The 27,596-nt window shown below is 40.5% G+C and overlaps 1 protein-coding gene across 2 annotated transcripts; it reads right to left on the bottom strand.

The window, feature by feature from the left end:
• Positions 1–549: 549 nt before the first annotated feature.
• On the bottom strand, positions 550–23,823 carry LIN9 (lin-9 DREAM MuvB core complex component). Of its 2 annotated transcripts, none has more exons than XM_081857617.1 (15): positions 23,690–23,823; positions 14,573–14,605; positions 14,179–14,273; positions 13,701–13,805; positions 12,270–12,403; positions 10,890–11,015; positions 9,040–9,197; positions 7,641–7,774; positions 7,300–7,419; positions 7,039–7,140; positions 6,679–6,759; positions 5,431–5,556; positions 2,840–3,022; positions 2,316–2,413; positions 550–1,959 (listed from the first exon to the last, which is right to left on the bottom strand). In XM_081857617.1, the coding sequence occupies exons 1-15, from the start codon at positions 23,766–23,768 to the stop codon at positions 1,854–1,856; spliced, it is 1,680 nt and encodes a 559-aa protein (XP_081713743.1). In that variant the 5' UTR covers positions 23,769–23,823; the 3' UTR covers positions 550–1,853. The 2 variants fall into 2 exon arrangements, with proteins under 2 accessions (XP_081713743.1, XP_081713744.1); XM_081857618.1 differs by lacking the exon at positions 23,690–23,823 and adding an exon at positions 22,437–22,485.
• Positions 23,824–27,596: the final 3,773 nt, after the last annotated feature.

The following is a 27,596-nucleotide window of genomic DNA, read 5'->3' as shown; positions in this document are numbered from 1 at the left end:
TCTCGACAGCAGCAATTATAGCAGCAGATGAAGATTAAAAGCACAAATCCTATAAAATCAAAGTGGTTATTTCACAACCAAATAAGGAGTCAGGTCCTAGGATTTCCATAGGAGTGTACAAAAATACAAATTGTTCCTCTTTGTGAGAGGAGCTGAAACCACATGCACATTGATCTTTTCCTGACCCCATTGTCTATGAAAAAATGAAGAGGCGTTTTACTACTGTTCTATCCACTAACATTGGCTCAGGCAACCCCCCCCCCATAACAAAATTCAATTTTATGGTTATTTTATGCCACCAATGGTTTTGTTTCCATAATGAAAATGTTATGTGGTAACTGACTGAAATTGGGGACATTGTACTAGGTCTACTATGTGGTTGCTGCTGTTTTGCAATCTAGCAGCATATACATTCTATGAAATAAATAAGTTGCAGTGAAAAATACACCGTGGAGTCTTTCACCCCCCCCCCCAATTGGATGAAGTTCAAAGTCCATCTAAACATTCTCCACCACCTGTGCACACACCTTCCAAATCACCAGGCAAAAATGAATTTCTGAAAATATATTAACTAAACGTCTTAAAACTATTTCAGGCCTAATGCTCATGTTTCGCAATTTTAGTAAACCATTACAACTTACATAACTCCATGAGAATAAAAGATTTATGCATTTCTTAAAAGAACAGGTTTTGCTAAATATAGACTCTGCAGTTAAGTTTTGAAGCAGCACAAATACACACACAGAATACAGAAGCATTTTTAAAACTATACAAAATTTTAAATTGAAAATAATTGTTTACATTTTCTTTTTACATTAACATACAAAAGACCTCATTTTATGAGGCATGAAAGAATCAAAACATTGCTACAGCTATCTAAAAATTCAAATCTGGAAACAATTTATTACACTGAAGCTTTACAAGTCTATTCTAAATAAACAACTCAATACACCCTTTTTACAAGATTGATACTTCTGTGTACTCCTCAGATCTTTGCTTTTTATTTTTATTTAGGCAGTTCAGGGGACTGGCTATCCAACTACATCATGAACTCTGTTAATTGCTTGATAAGCAGGTATCTAGTTTAAGTTTGTGCAACAAATCAATGGAAAAATATTACCAGTTATTTGTGTGAAATACCTTAACTAGAACACTTTGCCCATTATGGAGGGGGGAAAGCAAGTCATACCAATTTCTGGGAATTCAGCAGTCCTTTTCTACTCCTTCATTAGATTACTTTTATAAGTTATGATAAATAAAGACATTCAAACGATATTAACTGATTTACAGGGATTCCCAGTATCCATAAGTGTACAATAGCTACCTACCCAATCCCATTCCTTTGCATATCCTGCTGCCACTTCGCGAGAACAGGAATACACACTGCTTTTTACCAATCACAGCACTCTTTAGAAACTAAAATCAAAAGGCAGTGAGACACAAGTACTAGGCTTTCAAGAAGAGATTGCTATGCAACCTCTGTGTCACTTCCTTCTTCAAAACAGCTCTCAATAGTTGACAGAATAGTTGCAAATAAATTTAAAAGAAAAGTATTCTTGCTTCACATTATAAGAAAACATGTCTGTATAACTTTCAGTTCAAAAAACAACATATCTATGTACTTTTATAACTAAAGGTTAGCTGTTAAACAAGATACTGTATGTGCATAGCAAGTGATGAAGTCTATAGCAATGCTGGTAATTTTATGCTGGTTTCTTCAGAAGCAGTACAATGGATCTCAAAATATCCTCTTTTCCTATTTCTTCTAGCAGTTAGGATATTTGGTGAAGCTTATATAAGAAGGCTTTTTCATAACTACATTCTGTACACTTGGACTAAGGTGAATGTTTCTTTCAGTCTCTGTTGGTGTTATTGGCAGCAAAGGCATGTAGATTTCCCATCTGGCTGAGGCCACTCTGGATGTGTGCAACGTGGATCTCAACGTTATTTTGAAAACAACTAAAGAAAGAAAAAGTTTTTGTTTGTCAGCATCTCTGAAATGTTCAACATACTGAATGTATTACAGTCTTTTAGTATACACCCCACCCCACGTATTCTACTGCCCCTATCTCAGTGAGATCTCAATGCCCCAAACATTGGGTGTGTTCAGGACTTTTTTTTTAAATCTGTCCTGGTTTTGGGAATATAAATGTTTTTAAAGTCTTGCTGCTGTTTTAAATTAATTTTTCTAATTATTGTTATAATGTTGTGATACAGAAAGCTTGTATTATAAGCTACCCTGGGCTCTGCCCCCCCCCCATTTTAAAAGGCAGATGTATAAATACATAAGCACACCAATAAATAAAACACTTTACCTGATGTTGGTGGAATCTATGGAATTTTTGATGTCGTTTAATGAATCTGTTAAAGACTTAAACTCAAAGGAGTTTAGATCGCCTCCTTCTGCTAGACACTAGAAGAAAAGAAATTTAAAAAATGAGAGGTTCAGGAGATAATACATGTTACAGCTGTTTACAAAATCTAAAAACTGTGGAAACTGCTCTGCCACTTTGTGCATCCTGCTTGAAAGTGGGTGTGGGGTGGGAGACTAAAGGAGGTTAGTGGACATTGATGAGGTCTTCAGAGGGTGCATAAACAAAAAGGGAGCAATACCGACTAGGTTCTGAGAAGGAAATGTAATGACAAGCCAAGTCCCTCTCTGAAAATTGCTGGGGTGGTATGTATGGGGGAAGTTAGTTATTAGGGGTAGCAGACTTCCACACTTTTCTGTTTCAGCATTGGGAACAAGATTGAGCCTTGGCAGCATCTCTCACCTCAACAGGGGGAGTGAGCATATTACAGTATGTACCGGTATTTTCATTCTCTCAGTACCATTTACCTTAATCTGCAGTAATATTGCTGTAAGCCTAGCAATCAAATCCGTCAGGTTTTCATTCTGAACACACGGCTGTCCTGTTGTTGATGTATTTGACTGTCTGACAATTTCCTGAGCTTCCTCTTCACATCTCCGTCTCAGATCTGTGGGATGGTCTGCAGGCTGTAGACCCTGATCTGGGGCAAGCTGGGAGAGAAAATGAACATAGATCGAATTAGATTTCGTCTGACAGGGGTTCATCCAGGTTCTATATTCTAACATTATCACTGACTTATATTCTGTTTAAAATGGAAATGTTATGCTATCTAACGTAATAATATCTGACTGAACAATTTTTGCATTTGAACATTTTAAAAGCACCACCACTCCATTAGGGACAGTAGCAGAAAATGGTAGTGTATAGAACTAATTGAATAGTGTCCAACACTTCAGACTGCAGATATGGGATGTATTTTTTAATGACCCCTACACTTTAAAAATCCCTTCAAGCAGAAAACTAGCATAGAGTGGGCTGGAATAAGAGCTCTCTCCCTGATATACTAGCTTTTTATTGTGGGGAAGCAATTAAATAGCATCCCTCACCTGCAATTTCAGTTGCTACTGTCCATTCTACCATATCAGAGACTTACTACCTCATTCTCTTGCATGTGTATATCAGTTAAGCATTTCATACAGTTATGTAGCAAATATGTGAAGAGGCTTCTAAACAGTTGAAGGAATAGCAGTCAAGGTGAACTGGAAGAGTCTCTCTCTCTCTCTCTCTCTCTCTCTCTCTCTCTCTCTCTCACACACACACACACACACACACACACACACGCAGAAATGGGAACTGCAAAAAGTAAATGTTGCAGCAAGAAATGTTCAAGTCCTTAGTTTCATATGACCATGCCCTCCTCTTCTATGATTCTGTGTTCTATTCCCCCAATTGACACTCCGTATTCTGTGGTTACTGAACATGCTCAACCCTCATTGGACTGTTTGTGAGTTTTGGTTTTCTCTCTCTCTCTCTCGGTTTCTACTAAAGACCTCTGCAAATGTAAGGCTTCCGCTGAGTGCGCCAATACTGCTCTCTTTCTGTGCAGTGGCCTCCTTTTGCTAGAGAAAGTGATGAAATCTTTAGAATCATATACCAACAGATATCCAGGCAGAAGTGATTTAATTATTACTATATTAATCCCCCCTCCATTCTTTTCTCAAGAAATATTACAGATGGTGGATAGCATAAAGCTTGTAGTATTTGAAACTCCCATTGTTCTAAGCGCATTTTGTGACAGGGAATTTCATTAGCGTGAGCAGTTTCTGAGCTCTGGGCGCAGTACTGTGCCTAATATTTCAGATTAAAACTGCCACTGTTGAAGAGACTCTCTTAAGAATATTAGGGGGGTGGGCAGGGGGACAACTAGACCATGTGAAAATTGAACATAATATTTTAGCTGCAGTTCATTCATATTCAGCTTTGTATTCTTGTTATAAAAGAGCGTGCCTAGACATTCCGTTGTTGCACCCATAACCAAGGTTTAAGGTCCCATTTAGCTCCTAGCTTTCATATCTCAGTTTCTAACACCGTCTACCCCAGGGGTAGTCAACCTTTTTATACCTACTGCCCACTAATGCATCTTTCTTGATGGTAAAATTTCCTTACCGCCCAGCAGTGCTTGATGGAAGGAGGATTCAGCCTGTGCCGTAGAACCCCCTACCACCCACCTAGAATCCTGAAGCACCCACTAGTGGGTGGTAGGGAACCAGTTGACAACCCCTGGTCTACCCACTGGATAGTGGAACTGTATGAAACAATGCCTTAATTACTAATATGAAAGAGAACAGTTCCCCATGCCTGCAAGTCATGGCAGCGTGGTGTAGTGGTCAGTGTGGGACTTAGACCTGGGAGACCAGGGTTCAAATCGCTACTCAGCCATGACACCCAGTGGGTTATCTTGGGCCAGTCACTATCTCTTAGTTTAACATACCTCACAGGGTTGATGTGAGAATAAAATGGAGGAGGGAAGTGTATATGCCACCTTGAGGAAACTTGGAGAAAAGAGGAGATATAAATGCAATAACACTAGTTACCTAGATATTGACTGCATTATACTAGGTAGGTATTTGTGTAGTGAGAAGGGCACTCTGCTCATGCCCGCATGCACTCTCTTCACTTGGCCTCGAGAGTAGGGCTTATGTTTGGTTTAGCTTCCATTCCTTTTTCAGTAGTGATATTGTGTTACTAATACGGTGCCTTAATTATTTAGCCCTGTGCAATGTAACACTAATTTTCAGTAATGAGAGATAAGTTCTGGGGTTTAAGCCTCCCTGTCTTTACTCCTAGTTGCAGATGTTGGCAGAGGACATGGTGAAATGAATTCTGCATGTGCTCAGAGACACGCTTATCCTTTTGTAGTCATGCTGCGGCAGTTTTCCAAGATTCAAAACAGGAGATATTCACAGTCTTACCCAGAAATGCCAGGAATTGAACCAGGGACACAATTCATGCAGAACTGATGCTTTACAACTGAACTATATCAGTTTCTGAGGCTGCTATGAGTTCTTCCAATGGCTATAACCCTCTATTTGGGAAAGATAGAATAGCAACATTTTACCTCATAACAATACTGTTGAACTTTATGTAAAACTTTGTTTAGATCCTTGTTCAGCTGTTCAAGATCTAAGACAATAGTTGCATATCTTCTCTGAAATTCAATGCCAATAGGCATTGAGTAGGATTTCTGTGCAAAGAAAAGAGAAAGAAAAGAATTAAGTGCACAAATCAATAATTTGTTTATTTCTTGCACAATTAAAGCGAGATTTCAAAACAATTTGGTTTTCAAATAGTTTTGACATGAGGGCTTCTTAAAAATGCTTGCTGCATTACCTAGCCACCTTAAGGAAAGTGTGAGAATGTATTTAAATTTCCTACGAAGATTTAATCAACGAACAAACGGAGGGTCCTTTCAAAATTAATTCCTGCAAATAATTCTGAATTTCTGATGTAGATATTTTCTGAACTGTATTACATTCTGCTTATTTAAAAAAAAATTATTACACCCTTCCCCCTATGGAAGTCCAGGGCAGCAACTGTATGCCTATTTAACTGATGGATGCCCAAGACAGCCTGGGTTGAGTTCAGATTTAGTGCTGCTGAAACAATTACCTGTCAGTTCTCAGTGGGATTTACCGTACTTTTGAGTATGCATGCATAGGGTTGTGTTGTAAGGTGTTTTAAATGGAGAAAGATTCCTACCAGGACTTGCTACAATTTTTTATTTGAACTGTGACAGCAAATATAAGGTCGCTCTGTGTTTGTTGAATGCTCTTCCCCAGGGAAGCTCGCTTGGCACCTTCATGACGTCTTTTTAGGAACCAGATGAAAACATTCCCTCTTTGCTCAGGCCCTTGGCCAATTAAACAATCTATGGCTTTTTAAACTGGGGTGGGGAAAGAGTATTGCTTTTGTTTGTTATTATATTATGTACGTTTTTATCGTAAACCACCCTGTGATCCTCAGATGAAGGATGGTATAGAAATTGAATAAACAATAATAAAAGATAGCCACAAAAGAACATCTTAGAAATATATAGTTTTTTCTTTATGTCAATACTGAGAAAAGCTGCTACTAAGAACAAATTATTTTCAAGTATTCTCCCACTCTTACCTAGATCTGAGAGTTAAAACTTTCAAACTGGGTCTTGGAAGCTCAGGGGGATGGGGCATGGGGCCTTCAATCCAAATTCTGTTACAGATGTTCCTTTGTTTGAACTTCTTTAAACAAGAAGCATACACCTTTAAAACTCCTTAAGCCCTGTGTAACCTTTACAAAACAGCTGAAACAAGTATATATATATATTTACCAATTTTTCTGCTTCTGTGTTCATCTCCCTTAATTGCTTGATGTGTTCCTTTTTGATCATAAGAATCTTTGATAGTCTGGTCTGCAGAAAACAGAGAAAGCATATCAGAATAAATATAAGATCAGTGGATTGTAAAATACATTATAAAGTAAAAACTTAGCAAACTATTGTTGTGGATATAAATCAGACGACCAAGATACAAATTAAATGTACAGATGATATAATCTGGCTTTCAAAGATTTATGGAACGTCATTGTAGATGTTTGACAGCCATGTATAAAGTAATTAAACTGATTTTAACTTTTGGAGATGCTCAAAATCAGTACAGATAAAACTGAAAGAAAAGGATTTTACACTCACCACTTGGATAAGGAATTCTACTGGAAAACCACCTAATGTCTCACTATCTGAGCCTGAAAATTTGTTCTTCCAAGAAGACTGTCCTAGTAAAGGATCACTGTCCTATGCAACAAAGAAAGTTGCCTTAAGCATTTTATTTCATTCATTCTTATGTATTAGTTAACTATAGAATTTATTGAAATGATATTTAATTTGCTTCAGATGGTTTAAAATGCAGCAAATTACTGAATGAATAAAAAAAATTCACTGTAATATACTTACTGTAATTGGTGACTGGAGGGAAGGTGTGTAATGTAACCGAGGAGGAGTCATAAAGAATCTAGAAGGTCGCTGTTTTTGTCCAAAGGCAGCAATTGGCATGGTTTCATGAGGTTCATTACTCTTTAAGTTAGAAAGAGGAAGAAAAGTTAAGCAGAATTCACTACGATTAAGAGTAATATTTTGAAAAAGAAAATGTATTTTAGATATATTAATAAAGTTGACAAAAATACTATATGCCTTTTATTCTTGAATTGTCTTGTAAAATAAAATTATGACATTCATCTGGGAGAAAAGAATTCACATGCTTGCAGACTTTTTTAAAAAAAGTAGATATTACTTACAAGAACTTCATAATCTGGGATTGTATGCGTTCCAAGCCCTGACCTCTCAAAGGTTACTCTGTAAGTAGCATTAAGAGTGTCAACAGCATCTATCTGTCCAGTGAAGAGTCCATCATGAGCACCACGTAACCGTGCTAAAATAAAAAACAACCCCCAGTCTTAATCAGAGCAAAATATTGATGCATGCCACAGAAATCAGGTGTGGCTTCCTCTGCCTTTCCAGCCTGAAGCAGTTGCATCCAGTTTCTAGCTCACATCACTCAACTCTGGTCTTTTGTCCTTCTAATTAACAGATAGTTGAGGGAGAAAGGCCCACCCTGTGGCACAGAGCCATTTCCTTTGTTTCCTTAATGACCCATACTTAACAGACCATTACCAGGCCGACTATTCCAACAACTGAATCTATGCTGGATCCAGGAATTAGGAGGGTGGCTCAGGCATACAGCATCTCATAACACCATTTCCTCCGAAGAACAAGACATCTGTCCCCCAAAGCTATGAGTACAGTAAGGCGACTATTTAATGATAGAATCTACTATTTAATGATGGAATCAAGAGTTCTGCCTCAACAAATTCTGTACCAGGAAAGCAGAATTCTGTGGCTAGTATAGTATTGCAAATTAAGTTTTAAATTAAAAAAAAATCTTATTTTGCACAATTTAGTCTGATTTTCTAAATGGGAGAGGAAAAGGCAGGTGTAGGACCATGACCCCTGTCCCTATCCCAGAGAATCCTTTCTGGCTTCTAAGATTTCACTAGGCATTGCTTGCCTAATGTAAAAGCCTATCTTCACATAGCTATGGAGGCTAGAAGCCTGCATTTTTCAAAATGGAAGATTAGATTATGAGGAAGCAGAATTATGTGCTTGTGAGGAATCAGAGAATACAAAACCCCTATTATAAACATGGCAGGAAACAAGTGAAACTAAAACCCCAAATGGTGGGCATTTAAAACAAAGCTGCATTCTAATTGTTCTATAATTCTGGACAAGGCTGGGCCAGCCCATTCTAGATGGCTGGTAGAAAACTAATGGAACCAGTAAGCAGAAAACTCCCAATGATGTAATATCATCACGATGAGTTAAAGAAAATAGTGGCAGACAACAGTCATGGAAGTGACAGAGTGGGTTAAAAGGAATTATGGAAGCTAGCCCTTGATTTAAGTACATGGTCCAGGCAAAGACTAGAGAAGTTTTGCAAGAGTGTGCCATGTATCTTATAACTACTTGGGTCATTTGAAATGCCAAACCTAGGGAAGGTAATCTTGTTTACAGATGGTGCAGTACTAGCGGTGGAGATGTAAAAGCTTCACTCCTTTAAATAACTTCAAGTTAAACTACATCTTCAGAATTCAACACTAATTAAAACAGTAGTGTAATTTAGAGATGGGGAAAAGGTACCTGTAACTTTTGTTCCTATAACTAGTGGCAACGGAATTTCTTCTGGAAGATCTTTAAACTGGGATATATCTGCCACCTTCCGCTGTTGCAAAAGTCTAATTTTTTGCCGTTTCTGTTTTAATGCGGACCTTTCCTCTTCAAAGAATGCAGAAGAGCATCTGCAAAACAATTGTAATTTCTTTACTTTATGTTCATTTATTCAAACATCTTATAGCTTTATCCTTGAAAAGTATGATAGATTGGGTTGCAACCAACAGTCACACAAGGACATCTGCTTCTGCAATGGGAATTTCCTCCCTCAGCCCTCTGGCGCAGATTTCACTGATGGGGGGGGGTAAATTCCAATGTGCAAGTGGACTTCGTTGGATAAAACCGACTGCCTTTATACACTTTTTACATTGAGGGGGGAAATCAGCACAACAGAAAGCAAGTGGTACACAGACTGGAAAGGTCCCCCTGCAGGAGAATTTGACAACTGAAATCTGTATGTGCTGAAAATAATAGTTTATCCCTATGTCTAAACACTGACACACAGAAACGATGGCTGTCGGTAATAAATGCAGTTAGATGCAAGATGTTTATCCTTTCTTTGCAAAACTGAAACCTGTCAAAGCCAACTGTGCACTGAAGAGAAAGCAGTAATAGCTAACTGACATCTGTACAGACAGAAGACAGTGGTTATGAGGTTGAATGCATACAATTTGGCTATCAACAGTGCAATCTTATGCATGTTTATGTAAGTCTACTGCATTCAATGGGGATTACTCCCAGATTATGTGTACATAAAACTGCAGCCCAAGGTATCTAGATTTGAATTCCTAAAAAGGTTTCTAACCTTTAGAGCTGTAAAGTACTAGGATAGTTGTCTTAGAACAACTGCAAGAAGAAAGAAGCGTGCTATAGTCATAAGAAAAGTTATCACATGGGTGATGTGTTTTGTTTTGTTTTTTTGCCTTGCCTTGCCCATGGCTGAAATTCTTTCTGAATGCCATATAAACAGACCCTGCTCCTTTGTTGCGGCTTTCTTCCTCAAGTCAGCAGGAGCTATTTGATTTGTGGGGCTATCCTTAAACAGTTTATCAACCCCAGGCTCAGAATAATAATAATAATAATAAACACATCCTAAAGAAGCTAGGGAAAATGGTCTAATCCTTTAGCATCTGTACTGGTTGTCTGTTATTTATGCTTTCTTATAAAGCTTTACTGGTCTTCATTCAGTCCATTACTCATCCTGTTACCAGAATCAGATGAACATAAGAGACAGAACCTATTCCGAAAATCAGAATTACCTTACTCAGTGGTTTCAGGTAGATGTTTAAAAATGGAGAGCAATACAGAACCCTACACAACCCCATAACATAAATGTCAAGAAACCAATAAGTAGTTTTCCAGTGGTATCTTCTGGAATCAAGCTTCTAGGTATGAATGGAAACACTGTGTTCCCATTTCTCAGCCCTATGCATAAGGATGTCATGGTCCATGGCACTGAAAGCTGCCAAGATACTTAACATGGTTATGCTCTCCCAGTCCAGTATGGGGAGGGGTGGGGCACTTTGAGAATAGTATGCTGGACTAGAGGGGCCAGCGGCCTGGTCCAGTAGGCTCTTCTTATGTCCTTATATATGCTAAGTTGTACTCCTCAAATGCTTTGCATTCATCATCAGGCTGAAACTTGGCTACATACTCAATTACGATTATGCAACATATCCTACATTCTTAAAATTACCCATTAAGCACCAGCTTTTTAAAATGAATCATCCAGGAAACCCTTCAACAAAAACCACCACCACCAACTCCCCACAAAAACTCTACAGCTAAAAAGCCTTCAGTCTTTCAAGCTAATGTTTTACCTTCGTGGCTTCCCCATTAACCGTCTGATCTTTCCCCATTCAACTCTTGTTAATTTTCTGGTTTTCAGATTGGGAAAAGATTCTTTCAGGCAAACGCAGAAATCATTATCACCTTCAAAGAGTGGCCTATTAAAAACAATTGGTATTCTGTCATTATATTTTCAAGTACATTCAGAAAATGTATTATGACATGCCAACACAATTTTACCTCCATATACCTAAGACTAGAGAATTTTGCTTCCTAAATGTTTAAATTATAGTCATTTGTCAACTTGGGCTTAATATTAAATTCTTCATTTTACAGGGAAAATGTTGTAACTGAAAATTAAAATGTTATAACTGAAAAATATTTTGAAGCTAATGCAGTCAATTTAGAAATGAACAAGGCATTTTTACAAAAAAATACACTTTCCTATTTATTAAAACTCTGCCTTGCACAATATAGTTTACAGAACCATGAAAGTCATTATTACTCTTATGACTCCAGCATATTCAGAAATTAAAGTAATAAGCTCTGTAACATTAGAAATATTGCTTTATTCAGAAATTAAAGTAATAAGCTCTGTAACATTAGAAATATTGCTTTATTCAGAAATTAAAGTAATAAGCTCTGTAACATTAGAAATATTGCTTTAAGTTGTCACCAATATAAGGTAGGCAAAAATGATGATAAGAACCAGGCCAAGGTATATCTTAGCAAGAATATAGCAATTATTTTCTTATCTCTTTAAAAAACTTGCTATTGCAAAACATTTTGGAGAGAAACTGATGAGCAATATTTAATTCTTGTAACTGTATTAAAATCTGACAAAACCATTTTTGCCCCATTTTGCTTTAAAAAAACAACCACAAGTTTCACTGCACAGCTATGAAGCAGCCATATGAAAATACAAATACAGTGGTGCCCCGCAAGACGAATGCCTCGCAAGACAAAAAACCCGCTAGACGAAAGGGTTTTCCGTTTTGGAGGCACTTCGCAAAACGAATTTCCCTATGGGCTTGCTTCGCAAGACGAAATGTCTTGCGAGTTTTTCCGACTTTTTTCCCCTCCCCCCCTTTTTCTAAGCCGCTAAGCCGCTTATCTGCTTATCCGCTAAGCTGATAAGCTGCTAAAAGCCGCTAAGCCACTAATAGCGCTAATCCGCTAAACCGTCAATGGGCTTGCTTCGCAAGACGAAAAAACCGCTAGATGAAGAGAATCGCGGAACGGATTCTTTTCGTTTTGCGAGGCACCACTGTAGCTTAATTCCAGTATATTGCTTTACAATGCTATCTCATACATGCCTACACAGAAGAAAGCACCTTTGAGGTAAATGGTACTTGCTTCCATGTCTGCATAGGATTGTAATCTAAAACTAACAAATGAAAAGCCATACATACTTATCTATATTTGAGTAGAACCACTCGTAAATACACCATTTGTGTGCTTTAGGAAGTTTGAGTAAGTTACGTAGCCGCAAACCGATCTTCTGTGATGCCTTTTTGTCTGGTGTTGGCATTGTTGCAGTAAACTTCTAGATAATAATAAAAACAACAACAACCAGAGGTTACTAATGGAAATACTAAAAGAACAGAACCACAGAATTATAGAGTGGGAAGTGACCCTGAGGATCATCTAGTCCAGCCCCTTCTAATGCAGGAATCTCAAGTAGATCATACATGACAGATGGCTACCCAACCTCTGCTCAAAAGCCTCTAAGAAACTTGGACAAGTCTTAAGGGCAGTGCTGTGCGCTTAAAAACCTCCAAGGAAGGAAAGTCCACGACCTCTCTTGGGAGTCTGTTCCACTCTAAAACCGCTCTTACTGTCAGAAAGTTCTGCCTGATGTTTAGTTGGAATCCCCTTTCTTGTAACTTGAATCTATTGATTCAAGTCCTAGCTGAGCCGTTTGTCTTAGTTTTTAGTTGCAGCTTTGTTAATAGTGATTTATAGATTGTAATTGTTTTACTGATTATTTGTTAATTATTTCATATGCTTTGTGTCATACTTGTGATGTTCTGTTAAGCGCTACTATGCTATTGTTATTTCTTGTTTGTAAGCCACTTTGGGATTCATCTGAATGAAAAGCAGCATAGAAATACAACCAATCCACGTTGCAAACTTGAGTTCATTCTGAGCTTTGGCCCACCTGACCTTCTCCTTGCAACTGTTGGCTACTTGTGAATACTCTTTTCTTCGTGATTTCTCATTTCTTCCATTTTTTACATGCCCTTCATAAATCTCAGTTCATCTGTAAGCTCCTTATGCAGCCACACTGGTTTCTTTAAGTGCAGCCCACTTATCTTTCTTGTTGGAATTATCTGCCTTTGTCCCTTCAATCTTTCACCTTTAAGAAACTCCCATCCAACTTGGACTCCCTTCTCTTTGAGTATTTCTGACCACAGAATCTCACCCAGTAGTTCCTTAAGTTTTTTTGAAATCAGGCTTCTTAAAGTTCAGAGTGGATGTTCAACTACACTCAGTTTTCATTGCCTGTGTATAATGAAACCCAACAGGACATAATCAGTTCCTCCCAGGCTTCCGGGTACTTTCACTTTTTCGATCAGTCCCTCTCTGTTGGTGAGGAGCAGATCCAATAGAGATGACCCTCTTGTTGCTTCTTCTGCTTGTCAGTGAGGCAATGGAGGAATTTGTTGCACCTTACACTCTTGGTAGAGTCTGAGTTCTAGCAGATATTGCAGTAGTTGAAGTATCCCATGACTACTATATTTCTCCTTTTTGAATGTGTTTGGATTTTTGCAATAAAGTGGAAACTGAGAAGGTTTAGTTTACCTATCAATGAATGCAACAAACTTTACAGATTAACATACCTGGGGAACCATTGCAACTCTCTGGTTTCTTTTGGGTGATCGTGTATTCATTTGCCTTTCTTCTTCCTCACAAAAGGACCGACTTCGTTTTGAACTTCTGAAGGGCTGGAGCAAAAAGAAAAAACTGACTCAATCAACTGAGAAGTTTCACAACGTGCTTTCCTGCAATACAGCAAACCCATGATAAACAAGCAGAAGATGCTTCCTTTAATATAATCTTTCTTGATCTATGTAGCACAGTTACAGACTTTTGTGGCTTCTAGTTTCCCTCACCTTGCTTATTTTACTTAGCTGAAAGCAAATTTACCTAAACAGCTGGCTTCCTTTTGTACAACTGTTACAGTACTCATGTAATGTCATATTTTATACTGCTACTCTGCGCTTACGAAACCAGGAAAAATGTTTATTCTTAAAAAATTTAACGGCCAAAGGAAAGAAAACTAGAAGACTACTAATATAGGTCAGTGTTGCTCCTTACCATTTCTACAGCAGCTCCTGCATTCTTGCCTTTCCAAATGGGTGTTTTCTGTAAGGAACTGAATTTTTCATTCCATGTATTTGATAAACTTCCCTCTGTATTAAGTTATAAATCATAAATATTATTATTCCTATGTAAAATTAATATAATGTTCTCTAAAAATCCTTTACTGTACAAATGAAGACTTAAAAGTTTACCATTCTTAACATTAAATATATAACCACATTGTAAAAAACCTCTGTTTAATTTTTAAAAATTATGTTATCTTTCTATTTTGAAAATGCAGCCGACTTCCCACTTAAGAATGAAGTGCTCTTTAGATATTCATTCACACCATGACTGAACTTTTACTTTCCACAAGTACAACAAATTAAAAATAAATGGTATGTCCTACCTTTCAAACTAACCAGAGCTTTTGCTGATGAACCTGAAATAAGTAAAAAAATCCAATAAGGGAACAATATTTCCTGACAGTGGATTCACAGTTCTTTCAACATTTATAGCTAATTTATTTTTCTTTCTTAATAGGGAAATGCCTTACAAATGTAAACAAGCTTCAGCCTGATCAGCTATTATGGCTTCCAACCAAGGAAGTATTAATTCAGGGAATATGTACTTCTGGGAAGATCAGGATTCTCTGTGAAAACATCCTCAGCATGCACACAAAGTATTCATCAGAGAAGTGTAGCTATGACAGCTAAGTCAAATTCAAAGTATAAAGTATAAATACTAGTTGTGTCCAACTAGTATCCCTCCACTGAGGAAGGCTCTTTGATCCAGCAGAACCTACCATCAACAGAATAAGAACTGAGGTGATCTTTGGTAATTCCCCCTGCAGATTCCACACCATCTCCCATACTGTACTGAAGGTTCCATAGCAGATTTGAGCAGGTATGGAGTTGAAGGGGGTTGGCATTTGTCTGTCTTGGGAGACAATGGAGTGTGTGTGCCTTTGGGGGTGAAGTCAAACTGCTGGAAGATTGCAGTGCCTGCTGTGGCTGTAGAAACTGAAGCAGGATAGACATGTTTTGTTGCAGCTGGGGCAGATGAAGGCACTGGATGTGCTGCTGCAGATGCACCACACTGGAGAGCCAGTGTGGTGTAGTGGTTAAGAGCGGTAGTCTTGTAATCTGGGGAACCGGGTTCGCGTCTCCGCTCCTCCACATGCAGCTGCTGGGTGACCTTGGGCCAGTCACACTTCTTTGAAGTCTCTCAGCCCCACTCACCTCACAGAGTGTTTGTTGTGGGGGAGGAAGGGAAAGGAGAATGTTAGCCGCTTTGAGACTCCTTAAAGGGAGTGAAAGGCGGGATATCAAATCCAAACTCTTCTTCTTCACCATGGCATTTCTTCTCTCTGTGCTCCTTGCAGCAGTCATTCGTTCTCTGGTCAGTGCTGTGGACACACAACCTGACCGATTGTCTCCAGGTACTGTGGTTGTCTGCAAGGGATTCCCACACAGTGGGGTTAATGTTGCCAGTCTTCATGTCACATTTGCAGACATCTTTGTAAAAGCCAACGGGCCTAGGTTGAAGGGAAAATCTCTGAAAATCACTCCAATTCCTCGACTACTAATTTAAGCTCCCACTGGATCAAAGAGTTTTCTCTTGGTGGAGGAACACTAACTCGATACAGCCCAGAAGCACATTAACGCTAGGGTTAGTTCACACATATAATGTCAAATTATTGTACGACGGTAAAGGAACAAGGACTGTGCTCCGTTACCCTGGTCCCTTTGCTAATCCCCTAATTACTAACTTCCTGACATTCAGCAAACCATATTTTGTGGTTTCATCCAAGGACCATGAATACAATCTCTTCAACTATAAAGTCAAAGTAAGCCAGAAAATGAAAACATGCAGCATAGCAGTAATACACTGTTCATGCAGCTAAATTGGTAGATGTGCTAAACTGGTAACCCTTTGTTCCATTATTTCACTACTACAATTTCAACATGTAAGCATCAGCACCAGCTGCCAGCAGTAAAAATGGCCTAATAAACAATTTACATTAGGGACCTGAAACGGTTCAAACCTTGTTTACTTTAGATTGAAATAATGAGTTTATTTATGCATTACGAACATTTTTTCATGGTAGAGAAGAGGATACAAAAGGAAAGTGCATTAGTATCTCCTTAACCTCCAATGTACATTCCAATTCTGTCATCATTAATCCCTCTCACCTGCTTTCTATGATATGAACTAAGACATGATCTTCATACTCACTTCTAGCTGAGTAACAAATTTTACATTGTGCTGATGAATAACTTGTAAGGGGAAATAATAGTGAAGATGTAAGGTCTTATCTTTACTAATATTTTCCCTAAAATTCATATGTTCATATGTACAGCATAGGAAGGACAACAAACAGGTAAGAACTGGCAAAGCAATGTTATTCATTCTTTGATTATCACCTCAATCCCTGTTATACCTTCAGCATGTAAGAAAACTGTAAAATAATACACATTCTTTTAAAGTGTTTTCATTATATATGTGACAAGGTGGTAGGCCAGGAAAACAAACACACAGCAGGGAATAAGCTTAATAAAATTGTTACAAGTATAATATTTGTAGCAGATTTGAAAGTAAGGAGCATTAGCTGTTCAGATGTTTCGCACAGAAAAGCAAGATTTGCAGCTACTATTTTAGAACACCACCAAAATTGTTGAGCTTTTTTTGGGAAACCGCCCCCCCAAATAGTGGTTTTAAGCTTTGGGAGCTGTTTCCACTGCTTTTTCCATTGCGTTGCCATAATACATTCGAGATTTCTCTGACATTTTGCCAATTCGGCAAAATTCCCCCCGATGCCATTTTTACACCTGAAAACCAAGACATGTCAGGAATTTTCCTGAGATATGGCAAGCCTATTTACTGTGGTGAATAAAACATATTCTAAACTTACTGGGTGATAACCAATATTAGTCTTACTTACAAGTTGGTCATTGAATGGATTTAAGTCCATTGCTTTTGGTAAGTCTACTATGAGTATGACTTAGCTCAGGCATGGCCAAACTTGGGCCTCCAGCTGTTTTGGGACTACAACTCCCATCGTCCCTAGCTAACAGGACCAGTGGTCAGGGATGATGGGAATTGTAGTCCCAAAACAGCTGGAGGGCAAAGTTTGGCCATGCCTGAGGATATCACCAAATGTAAGACAAAAACACGAAGTGTTACAGTCATTCTGAACTGTAGTTATGAACTATAGTTATGACAGAATCAGTCAAGGTTATTCCTTCCTAACAGAAGGCCTTGGCAGTATATAAACATTCTGTATTAGGAGACGCATGTATGAAAATGTTGTGCAAAGCAGTGATAACAATGGAGACATTCCTCACTGTCTCCTTAACTACAGTAGACATGTGAGTTGCCAGAAGAAAATGCTTTAAAATCTTTACATCACCACTGCAGTTCTCCGAATACATACAAAAACAGAACATGGCAATATTTCTATCAGGTAAGAACCTATTTTGATGGATAATATCACTGATTTGCTTGCCTTCATGGACAAGAAGCGAGCGATACATTTACAGGATAGTAAAAGAAACTGCTTCATTTCTAGATGCACAACAGCTTTTAGGGGGGGAAATGCTATGTTGCCAAAGCTGCTGTAATTTACAAAATAAAAGCGTTCATACAAACTCTCCAACAGTCCAGTGCTATGGTTGCTTGTGCAAAGCTAAAGAATAGGACCAGGCGTGTGGGATGCTGGTCCACAGAAAATCTGCAAACAGTTGTGATAAATTAGTAAACCCCAAACCTATCAGACTCTACTATAATGTAGCAGTTCAAGACAGTGTGCTCCAGTGGGACAGAAATACAGTCTTAGGTGTCCCATGAGTCAAATCTGAGTAGAGAAGATAGGCACCAGAAGCAAAAAACAGCAAATATTAGTAGTAGCAGTTATTACATTTGTATGCTGCCCTTCATCCAAGGATCACAGAACAGTTCACAACACTAAAATGCAAAATGAGAACACATAATACATAAAAACTCCTAATAGCCTCCCTTCCCATAGACACATTTAAAAGGCCATTAAATGTTTAATCATGCAATGGCCTGGTTATAGAGAAATGTTTTCACCCGGCACCTAAAGTTATGTAATGAAGGCACCAGACAAGCCTCTCTGGGGAGTGAATTCCACAAATGCGAAACCACCGCAGAAAAGGCTTGTTCTTGTGCTGCTATCTTCTGGTCCTTTCATGGAGAGGGCACATGGAGAAGGGCTCAGATGATGATCACAGGGTCTGGGTCGGTTCAAATGAGGAGAGGCAATCCTTGAGGTATTGCAGTCTTAAGCTATTTAAGGCTTTACAAGTCAAAACCAGCCCTTTGAATTGGGGCTGGAAGCCAACTGGTAGCCAGTGCAGTTGGGCCAAGATTGCTGTAGTATGTTCAAACCGTCTTGCCCCGGTGAGCAACTTGGCCATCAAATTCTACATCAGCTGAAGTTTCCAAACCATTTTCAGAGGCGGCACCACATAGAACGCATTGCAGTAATCTAATTTAGAAATTACCAGAGAATAGAAGACAGAGGTTAGGCTATCTTTGTCCAGATTAGGGCCACAGCTGGGCCACATGTCAAAGCTAATGGAAGGCATCCTGTGCCATTGAGGCCACTTGAGCCTCAAGTGACAGCAAAGGATCTGGGATTACCCCCAAGCTACCTACCTACTCTTTCAGAGGGAGTGTAACCCCATTAGGAGCAGGCAATCTCCTATCCATCCAGTCTAGGAAACTACCCACTAACAGTGCTTCAATCTTATCTGGATTGAGTTTCAGTTTGTTGGCTCTCATCCAGTCCATTACTGAGGCAATACAATAGTCCATCGCATCTACTGCCATACCTGCAGATGTAAAGGAGTAGAGCTGTGTGCAATCCGCTTATTGCTGACAATGCACTCCAAAACTCCAGATGCTCCCACTCATCGGCTTCAAGTAGATGTTAAACAGGATAGGGGATAAAGTTGAATCCTGAGGAACCCCACATTGAAGGTTCCACAGGGCAGAAGAACACTCCCCAAGTATCACCCTCTGGAAATGGCCATCCAAGTATGACCGGAACCAATGCAAAGCAGTGCTATGCACCCCAAACTCTGACAGTTGCTCCAGATGGATACTATCATTTATGGTATCAAAAGCCATTGAGAGGTCGAGGAGAATTAACAGGGACACATTTCCCCTGTTTCTCTCCCAAGAAAGGTCACCATACAGGGCGACCAAAGAAGTTTCTGTGCCAAAATTTGAAACGGATCAAGAAAATCAGTTTCCTCCAAGAGCATCTGGATCTGGTCTGCGACTACCTCCTAAAGAATCTTGCCCAAGAAGGGGAGATTGGCAACTGGCCAGTAATTACTTAGATTTTTCTGAATCCAGGGAGGGCTTCTTAAGGAGTGGTCTTACCAATGGCTTCTTTCAAGCAGGCAGGGACCACCCCCCCCATCACAGTACCCTCTCTGCTAGTTTTTATTAGTCAAGAGGGGCAAGAGCTCAAGTGGCTTCCTTGACCGATCCATATATCTTGTCCACATCCTCAAACCTTACCAACTGAAAATCATCCAACACAACAGGGCTAGACAGTGCTTTGGACACCCCTGGAGAGTCATTACTATAACAGCGGAGTCAAGATCCCTGTGGATGGAAGCGATGATGACACAAAGCAAAATCTTACTGACAACATTGATTTTCCCTCTGTCCCTGTGCAATGTTGTACAGTAACGAAAAAAGATCAGTTTTACTCTCACAGATTAGCCACGGGTCCCAAGACTCAGATGTTATAATGCAATACAACATCACACACCTGTATTTTCAAAGACCACAAACAGAAGAGAAAGAGAGCGAGTGAGCAGTAAGCTAGAAGCATGCTAAGCAGATAGCCCACACACCAGTCTAGCACAGACCCAGATGAAACCAGTTAGGAAGGCAGTAACAATTAGTATGCAATACTGCAAGAACTGTTCTAGAACAGCAGTCATTATTTGCCAGCACTACTGAATCACACTACCAGATTATGATCTTAGGCTACTTTCTTGATGGTAAGTTCATTACACTTGAACGGGACTTATTTGCAAATAAATGTTTTTAGAGTCAAGGTATGAAAGTGGTTGAGAAATGTTTATCTAACTACAAAAGCCTACCTATCACTTTGTGAAGCTGGTGGAGAGTGGGATGTGTAAATTTAATAGAAAGCTGTTACACCACAAGTGATCGAATAAGAAGATGATCTCAGCACCCTACTCCTCCCAAGTCAGCCAGTTAAGTTTAGTTTATATAGCTTAATTTGCCTATTTTGCTTTATTTTTTTGGCTTGGGCTAATGGGAATTAACTACTTTGTTCAGATGTTGATGCAGAACATCCGAACAGATGCACCTTTTGTAGAGGAAGGAACTTCTGGCTTGAATGATTATGAGTAGCACTTAGCAGTTATTATTCATGTGAATGCAGTCATCACGCAAACTACTTATCAGCATGGCTGCACCCACACTACTTCCTCCAGGCGGCTGTGTCCTTCAGAATGCTCTTTGGGGGATATCTAGACTGGACCCATGTGTCCTTATAAAAAAAAAAAAACCAGTTTACTGAGCAGAAACCTGCATTTTTTAAAAAGCAAAAGATAAAGCTTTATGTTGTTCATACTGCCAAAAGATTTGTGCAATAGGTTGACAAGCGACAGTTATTTAGATAACTGTGTTATCTAAATCAGTAGTCTTCTACTTTTTCAGACCAAGGACCAACATTAACCCAAACATGCATTTCGAAAGCCAGTTCTTAATTTTCCCCATATATTTGAATGGTGGTAGTGCTGCTGTTGTGACCTAACTTAAATCAAGCTGCAACCTGGTAGTGGGTCCTGGCCTACCAGTTGAAGGCCAATGATCTAAATACATGTTCATACCTTGTTAATGACATGATGTTCGGAAGGTGGTTGCATGTGCTAATGATTATCATGCTTGGAGTGGGGAGGAAATTTCTTCTATGTCAGAGTAGACAACAAGCTGTAATTGCCTTCCTCTAACATCTGGCTTGGGTGTATTTCTCAAGATATTTGGTATATAGATGTACTGTGCAATTCCTTAGCGAGTGGTCATCTCTGACATGATGTTGATGCCTTCTGCTTGATGCACAGGTTTATACTTGGGATCATGCAAGTTAATATGTAGATAGATTAGTGTTAGTGCAAATGATAGGTACCTGATTCAATATTAAACATACAAACAAATGCCTTGCATGTTCTCATTAAAGAATTCTCATACAAGTCATTTTCATATATGCATCTCCCAGTACAAAATGCTTGTATATAAACATGGTGCATTCCCACTCATTAGCCTCACCTTATGAAAAGGAGTAAGTTTAAATGATAGCCCCAAATCATATCAGACTAGAAAATACCTTTCAAAATGACCCTTACACCTTGTCATGTGGAACCAAGGGACCTACTGAGAATGACTAATATTTGATATCATCTAATATATTGAGTATGTTTTACCAATCATAGTAAACAGTAACCAAAATAACCCAACTTCCTTACTTTCAAATGTACAAATATAACTCAAAATAATTTTATTAATATTGTACAGTTTTCCCACATACTAATGATTTAGTTCTTTGTTTAATCTACTGTATAGCACATTAGACAAACACAATTCACTATTATAGCCTATATTCACAACAAACTTCAAAGTCATTGATAGTTTGTCCATAAATGCAATTTTATATAATTCACTGTTTTTCTTTAAGCTTCAACTTTTGCACCACCACACAGTTGTGAACTTGAGTTTATAGTATGTACAGTATTATCGTCTTACATTATTTCCCATACATTTGAACAGATCTTTGGCCACCACCTGCATAACTACTAAATGAGTCCATATGCAGTAAGATTTCATGTTTGTATTCATTTTCTTGTTTTCATATACAAATTTCCACCAATTCAACACAGAATACTATATGGAGGTCACCCAAGTGTTCCTATTCCTTAGAAAGAAGTTTACAGTGACATCCACAGTATGTAACACCTCCTGTTAATACTCTGATTACTTTTTTACATAAACACAATAAAACGTCAAGTGAATCTTGACCGGTCTCAGGGTGAATTTCTGTGGCAGTTTCCAATCCTTCATACAATAAATGCATCAGAGGATATGCATTATTTTTATGTTGATAATATGAGCCACCAGTCTTCTATATCCAGTGCTTACTCACTCTTTTTTTATTTGCTTACATTGGCACACTACCCTATAGTAGAACTCTTGGAGCAGTTTACCTGTGAAGTTCCTTTACACTTTTGAGCTGAGAAACATTGTGCCTTCCATCTGCCAGATTCAACGAAAATGCTTTCTCATGAAGATATATACTTGTTTTCGCTTCCCTGGACAACCTGAATGTTCCCTTCTCAATATACCATGCCACAATTTTCCATGGTGCAACATACATAGCAAGCCAACTCTAGGCAGCATATTCAACCCTGCCAAACGATCGGCCAAAAAACCAGTGCTTTTTCCCCTCAAAAAATGTTTAGGGGTACTCTCATTTTCCTACTCATATTGAAATACTGCCCCTCAGTGCAGCCAAACTTAGATTCACAAAATGTTTAGGGGTATGCGTACCCCACGGAAAAAAGTACTGCACAAAACAATGCGCTACCACTACCCTGGTTCCAAATTCAGAGGTTGCTAAATTACTAGTTGACATACACAAGAGAAACAACAATATGGACCTCTCCTTTGTCACTTTCACTATCCTGCTGCTATAGACAAGAGGAGAGTGAAAAACAATGTTTTATTTATCCTGGTTAAGAAACTATCTTCCTAAGCAGCAGGACGTTCCGTAGTGAGAAAGGGTGAGTACCTAAACCACCCCCAAGGCATCGAAGGTTAGTGTCATGTCAAACCCCCGGGGCAGGATGCCCATGGCAGGTCAGAGACCTCCCCAACTGCGCTGTGGTGGTTGCTGTACCCTTTATTTCCACTGCCTCTCCCGGAGAGGTGCAATGTCAGTGGCAGCCACCTGCCCTGCACGCAACACTTCGCTGCCCGGCCTAGGGAAGCTTCCACGCCTCCCTTTCCGCCCCGGGCACTGCCCCGGCCTGCACCAAGACTGGGGGTGCAGGGTGCAGCTCACCCCGGACAGGAGAAGTGGAGGTTATATAACAGCGGCTTCCGGCCCTGCTCTGCTGGCCTCTCCCCGCCAGCGCCTCCCGAAGAGGGCAGCTCCGGGGTGCGGGCGGAGGGGAGGCCACTGGAGAGTTGCACTAGGCCGGGCACTGAGGGAGGAGGAGACTGTGGCTCCGGCCCCGCACAGCTCCCACAACAACAGCAGCAGCAGCAGCAGCAGCAGCAAAAGCAGCAGCAGCAGTAGCGAGCGCCGCCGGCAGCCGGAGCAGCCTGGGCGGCTCAGGGCCGGGGGAAAGGGAGCAGGCGGAGGGTCCCGTCCCCGGGACCGCCCTTTGAGGAGCGGCGGCGGAGGAAGGGGCCGAGCGGCGGGACGGAGCGAGGGGCGCCGCGGGTCGCTACTCACTCTCGTCAGGCAGCTGATCCAACTCCGCCATCTTGAAGGAGCCGCGCCGCTTTTTCAAAGGCTGCCTGTCGCGGTGCATTGTGGGGGAGGAGACGGAGTCCTCCAGCCCGCCTGGCTGGCGGAACCGGGGCGGCAGCGGCGCGCCAAGCCGCTCAAGCAGTCCGCCCGGGCCGCAGCCGCCGAGGTGCCCGCGAAGGCAGGCGCGGCCGGGAGCGCGCTCCGCTTGGCTACAGCGCGGTTGTCGGCTCTCTTTCGCAGCGGCTTGAGAGAACTCCCAGCGCCGGGACTGAGAAGAGCGCTGGCTTCCCTGCCGCCCCCCCCCCCCGTGCAAGGGCTCCCCCTCTGACACGCGTCTTGCAGTCGTGGGCATGGTTGGGGCTGATGACGCGCAGAGTCACCGGGCTGTGCGTCTCGTGCTCTGCTCTCAGGGGACAGTTGGGTGTCGTGGTGCGGTGCGTAAGAGAAACCCTCCCTCCCCTCCCCAAGCAACTTTTTAGGTACTCGTCGAGGTGGTACTTTTTGTTTTTGCATTTTGGGTTTTTTTGTACAGTCCTGGATGACTGTCTTCATTTCTGGGCACCGCATTCTAAGGAGGCTGCGGGCTTTTGCTTTCCGAAGATGGTGAGGGACTTGGAGACCACGTCTGACGAGGCAGGGTATATATTTAGCTTGGAGAAGAGAGACCATTAAGAGACGGCATGATACCCATCTTCGGGTATGTTGAAAGGCTGCCCCACAGGTGTTGGAGCACACCCTGTTTCCCCACAGCGCAAGACTTTGAACCGGTGGGTTCAAATGACAAGAATATTCCGAAGGAAGAACTTCCCGACTGTAGGAGCGATTCAGTTCAGTCTTCTCCATTGCCCCTCCAACATGGTTTTTTCCTCTCCCAGAAAGAAATAAAAATATCAATGATAACGACAGCTGCCTAGAGTAGATCTTTCTGCAATGCGTGCTGCCATTGAATGCTAGTAACATTTCTTCAGGACTTCTCCGGGGAGTCACAGGGCAGCTTCCGTTGCTAGACTCAAACTCCCATCATCCTTGGCCGTTGGACTTGCTGGCTGGGGCTGATGGGAGTTGGAGTCCAATAGCACAAGGTCCCTATCGCTCAACTAGGGCGACCATAGATTTGCAGTCTTTGTGGAATATGGGAGGGGCTGTGTAGTAACTATAGTTGAGATGTGACCAGATTTGAGCACTTTACGTTTATAAAATATGATAATTCTATTCCTTATAAAATGGATGTAATTTGTCCTTACTATGAAATTTAGCATGCAGAATCTCCTTGGGGAAACATACAAGCTGTCTGCATTTTGGAGAAATCTGATAAAGAATGTCTCAATTGCAGCATTTTTTTTAATAAAAAAGGTATTTCTCTCCCCTCCCTTATACTATATAGGGAGTGAGAGAAAGAGTTACATCAATGATTTCTGGTATTCAATTGAATGTTGGGGGTCTTGCCTATGGTGGTCTTCAAGTGGAAGCTAGAAATTGGAGCTGTAACTAAGGACGGAACAACGAATTCTGCCTTTAATGTTGCTGTCACAGCAGTGGGGATTTTTTCATTTGATTTCCTTGAAATTTGAAATACCTCTGCACCTCTATGTAAATATGTCATGCAAATTCCGTTAGGCTGCGGAGACACAGGCTAAAAGCTGCACTCAGCAGTTAAGCTCACTTTGGTGACCTTGGATCAGTCATCTGTCTTACCTACCTTACAGGGTTGTTGTGGAAATAGGTGTTATCACTCTCATTTTATTTCCATTATTTAATACTAATAATAAAGCTGAAAGAGGGGTGAATTGAATGGCTGTGGCAAGTGTGTAAGCCTTTCCCGCTGTATCATTTCCCCTAAATTACCCCTCCTCCCCCAGAGCTCACCTGTGACATGTAGATTTTCCTGCCTAGCCAATAGTGGCAAATGGGATGCTCATGTTGGTGTAATTTGAAAATATCTGTGAAATTGCACTATCTGCTTAGTCTGTGTCTTCAGTTACCCTTCCCCCATGTCCAATGTTCAGGGTTAGGTCTCCAGTTGTGGTGGGCCTCTTGAAACAGCCCAAGGCCACAGGCCTCAGCCATGACTTATCAACCCTCCACCAAGGCTGCATGCAGCAACCTGGTAGTGAATGGTGAAAGTGGTGGATCTCTCTCTGAACTTGGATCTCTTCAGTTTAGCCTCTAACAGCAGGTTACGGTACTTGGTAGCATAGTTTATGATGCACCAGCATCTTTTAACTTTATGTATATAATGTGTTTGGATTGTATTGTGTCTTGAGGCAATAAAACACTTTACACTGAATTGTGTAGGCAATGAGTTTTCTTCACCGTCAACTCTGGAAAGGCTGACAACTGGAGAAGACTCTGAAGCTTTGATGGACAACTACTCTGCTGGTCATACTGATTTAGGTGTGGTATCCAAATGCTATCATCATTTGCCATCACATCAGAAATAGCCCACTAGAATGCATTCATGCCTTACACTGTACACAGACTTATCACTTGTTGAAAGCTGGCTTATTTGCAGATAGTGGTGGCTTTTCCAGTGTTTAATAATGAGAATCTAAAGCACAGGCAAGGATAAGATCACAGCTGTTCAATGTCCTCTGGGCTCTCTGCTTCCGTTCTGTTGTTGTGAAGATAAATCCAATAGTTGACCCATGTTGAGTAAAGAAGATTATACAGGGTGATTCATAATGAAGTATACAGTTTCAACACACTATAAAAAAAGAATATAATATATCTTATGTTACCTGTAAAAGAATTGTAGGGGAATGTTTAATTTTTTTAAAGAAACAGTCAGATACATTTTCTGCTTGGAGGTTTTTCCCTGAATCGTGATAAAAAATGCAGTTGTACAACAATTACAGATTCCGTTCTGCTCAATTCAAGAACACACCTTCTCCACTGCAGACGCAGCCATTTTCCCTGACTAGTCATGTGACACGTGCGCGATCGCCTATGTCACTTCCCTCAGTAGTGGAACACAAACTTTATGACTACATCTACCTCACAGTTCGCAGTTGTGGTCCATGTTGTCGCCTGTTAACTATTTTACAGCATCTGGAAACTATACTTCAATATGAATCACCCTGTATAATAACCTGGGATAATAAGCCAGCAGACACTGGCACGTATCCTAATGAAAAATTTGTTCCTATGTGCACACTTTACAAGACTGCATTGTATGGGTAAGATGAGCAATCTGCTACTCAAGTGAGGCTACTGGTCCACAGACCAGTCACTGGCTAATATGCTGAATTTGCAGGCTTATATGTTTTGGTGTCCTCCTTAGCCCTAGGAATCAAACATCTTGGAATCCAAAGACTGAACTACCATTCAGGACTGATTAGGGTAGAAAGTCTCCCATGTATGCAATGGGTGGATATGGCAAGGCTCTGCATGACTAGAAAGCTGCTATGGATACATGGTCAAATGGTTGCTCTGTGGAGGTTCTGGTTTCATGGCAGCTTGGGCAAGGAGAGGTGTTGTCTTTCTGACTGCCTGGTAAGTGGATGGTGGAAGGGGTATTGGGAGTACAGTACTGGAGTTGGGTGTTGACACACATCAATTGGAAGCCGCACAAAGCAGCCACCTTTGGTGTAGACAAGATCACCGGGGCCTCATCAGTGCCTGGACTGACCACCTGGGAATGCCGTGCAATACTACCTTCAATTCTGTTAGAAGAAAGCTGGTTGGGGGGGGGGGGAGAGAATACAACTGATCAACTATTATTACTGTCATTGACTGAAGTTGCAGGCAGCACAATCACATTGGCTTTCGTTTCTACAGCTGCTGTTGTGCTACTGACTGCTACTGGTTAAGGATAGAATCATGGCTAATTTACAGAGGCATTAGCCCTGGTCAATCACAGGATTGCACAAAAAGCAACTGAAGCTTTAAA

The sequence above is a fragment of the Podarcis erhardii genome (genome assembly GCF_964252035.2).
Source record: "Podarcis erhardii genome assembly, chromosome: 3".
In the NCBI taxonomy this organism is placed as follows: domain Eukaryota; kingdom Metazoa; phylum Chordata; class Lepidosauria; order Squamata; family Lacertidae; genus Podarcis; species Podarcis erhardii.
The sequence above is the reverse complement of the archived record's forward strand: the minus strand, read 5'-3'. Positions and strand labels throughout refer to the sequence as shown.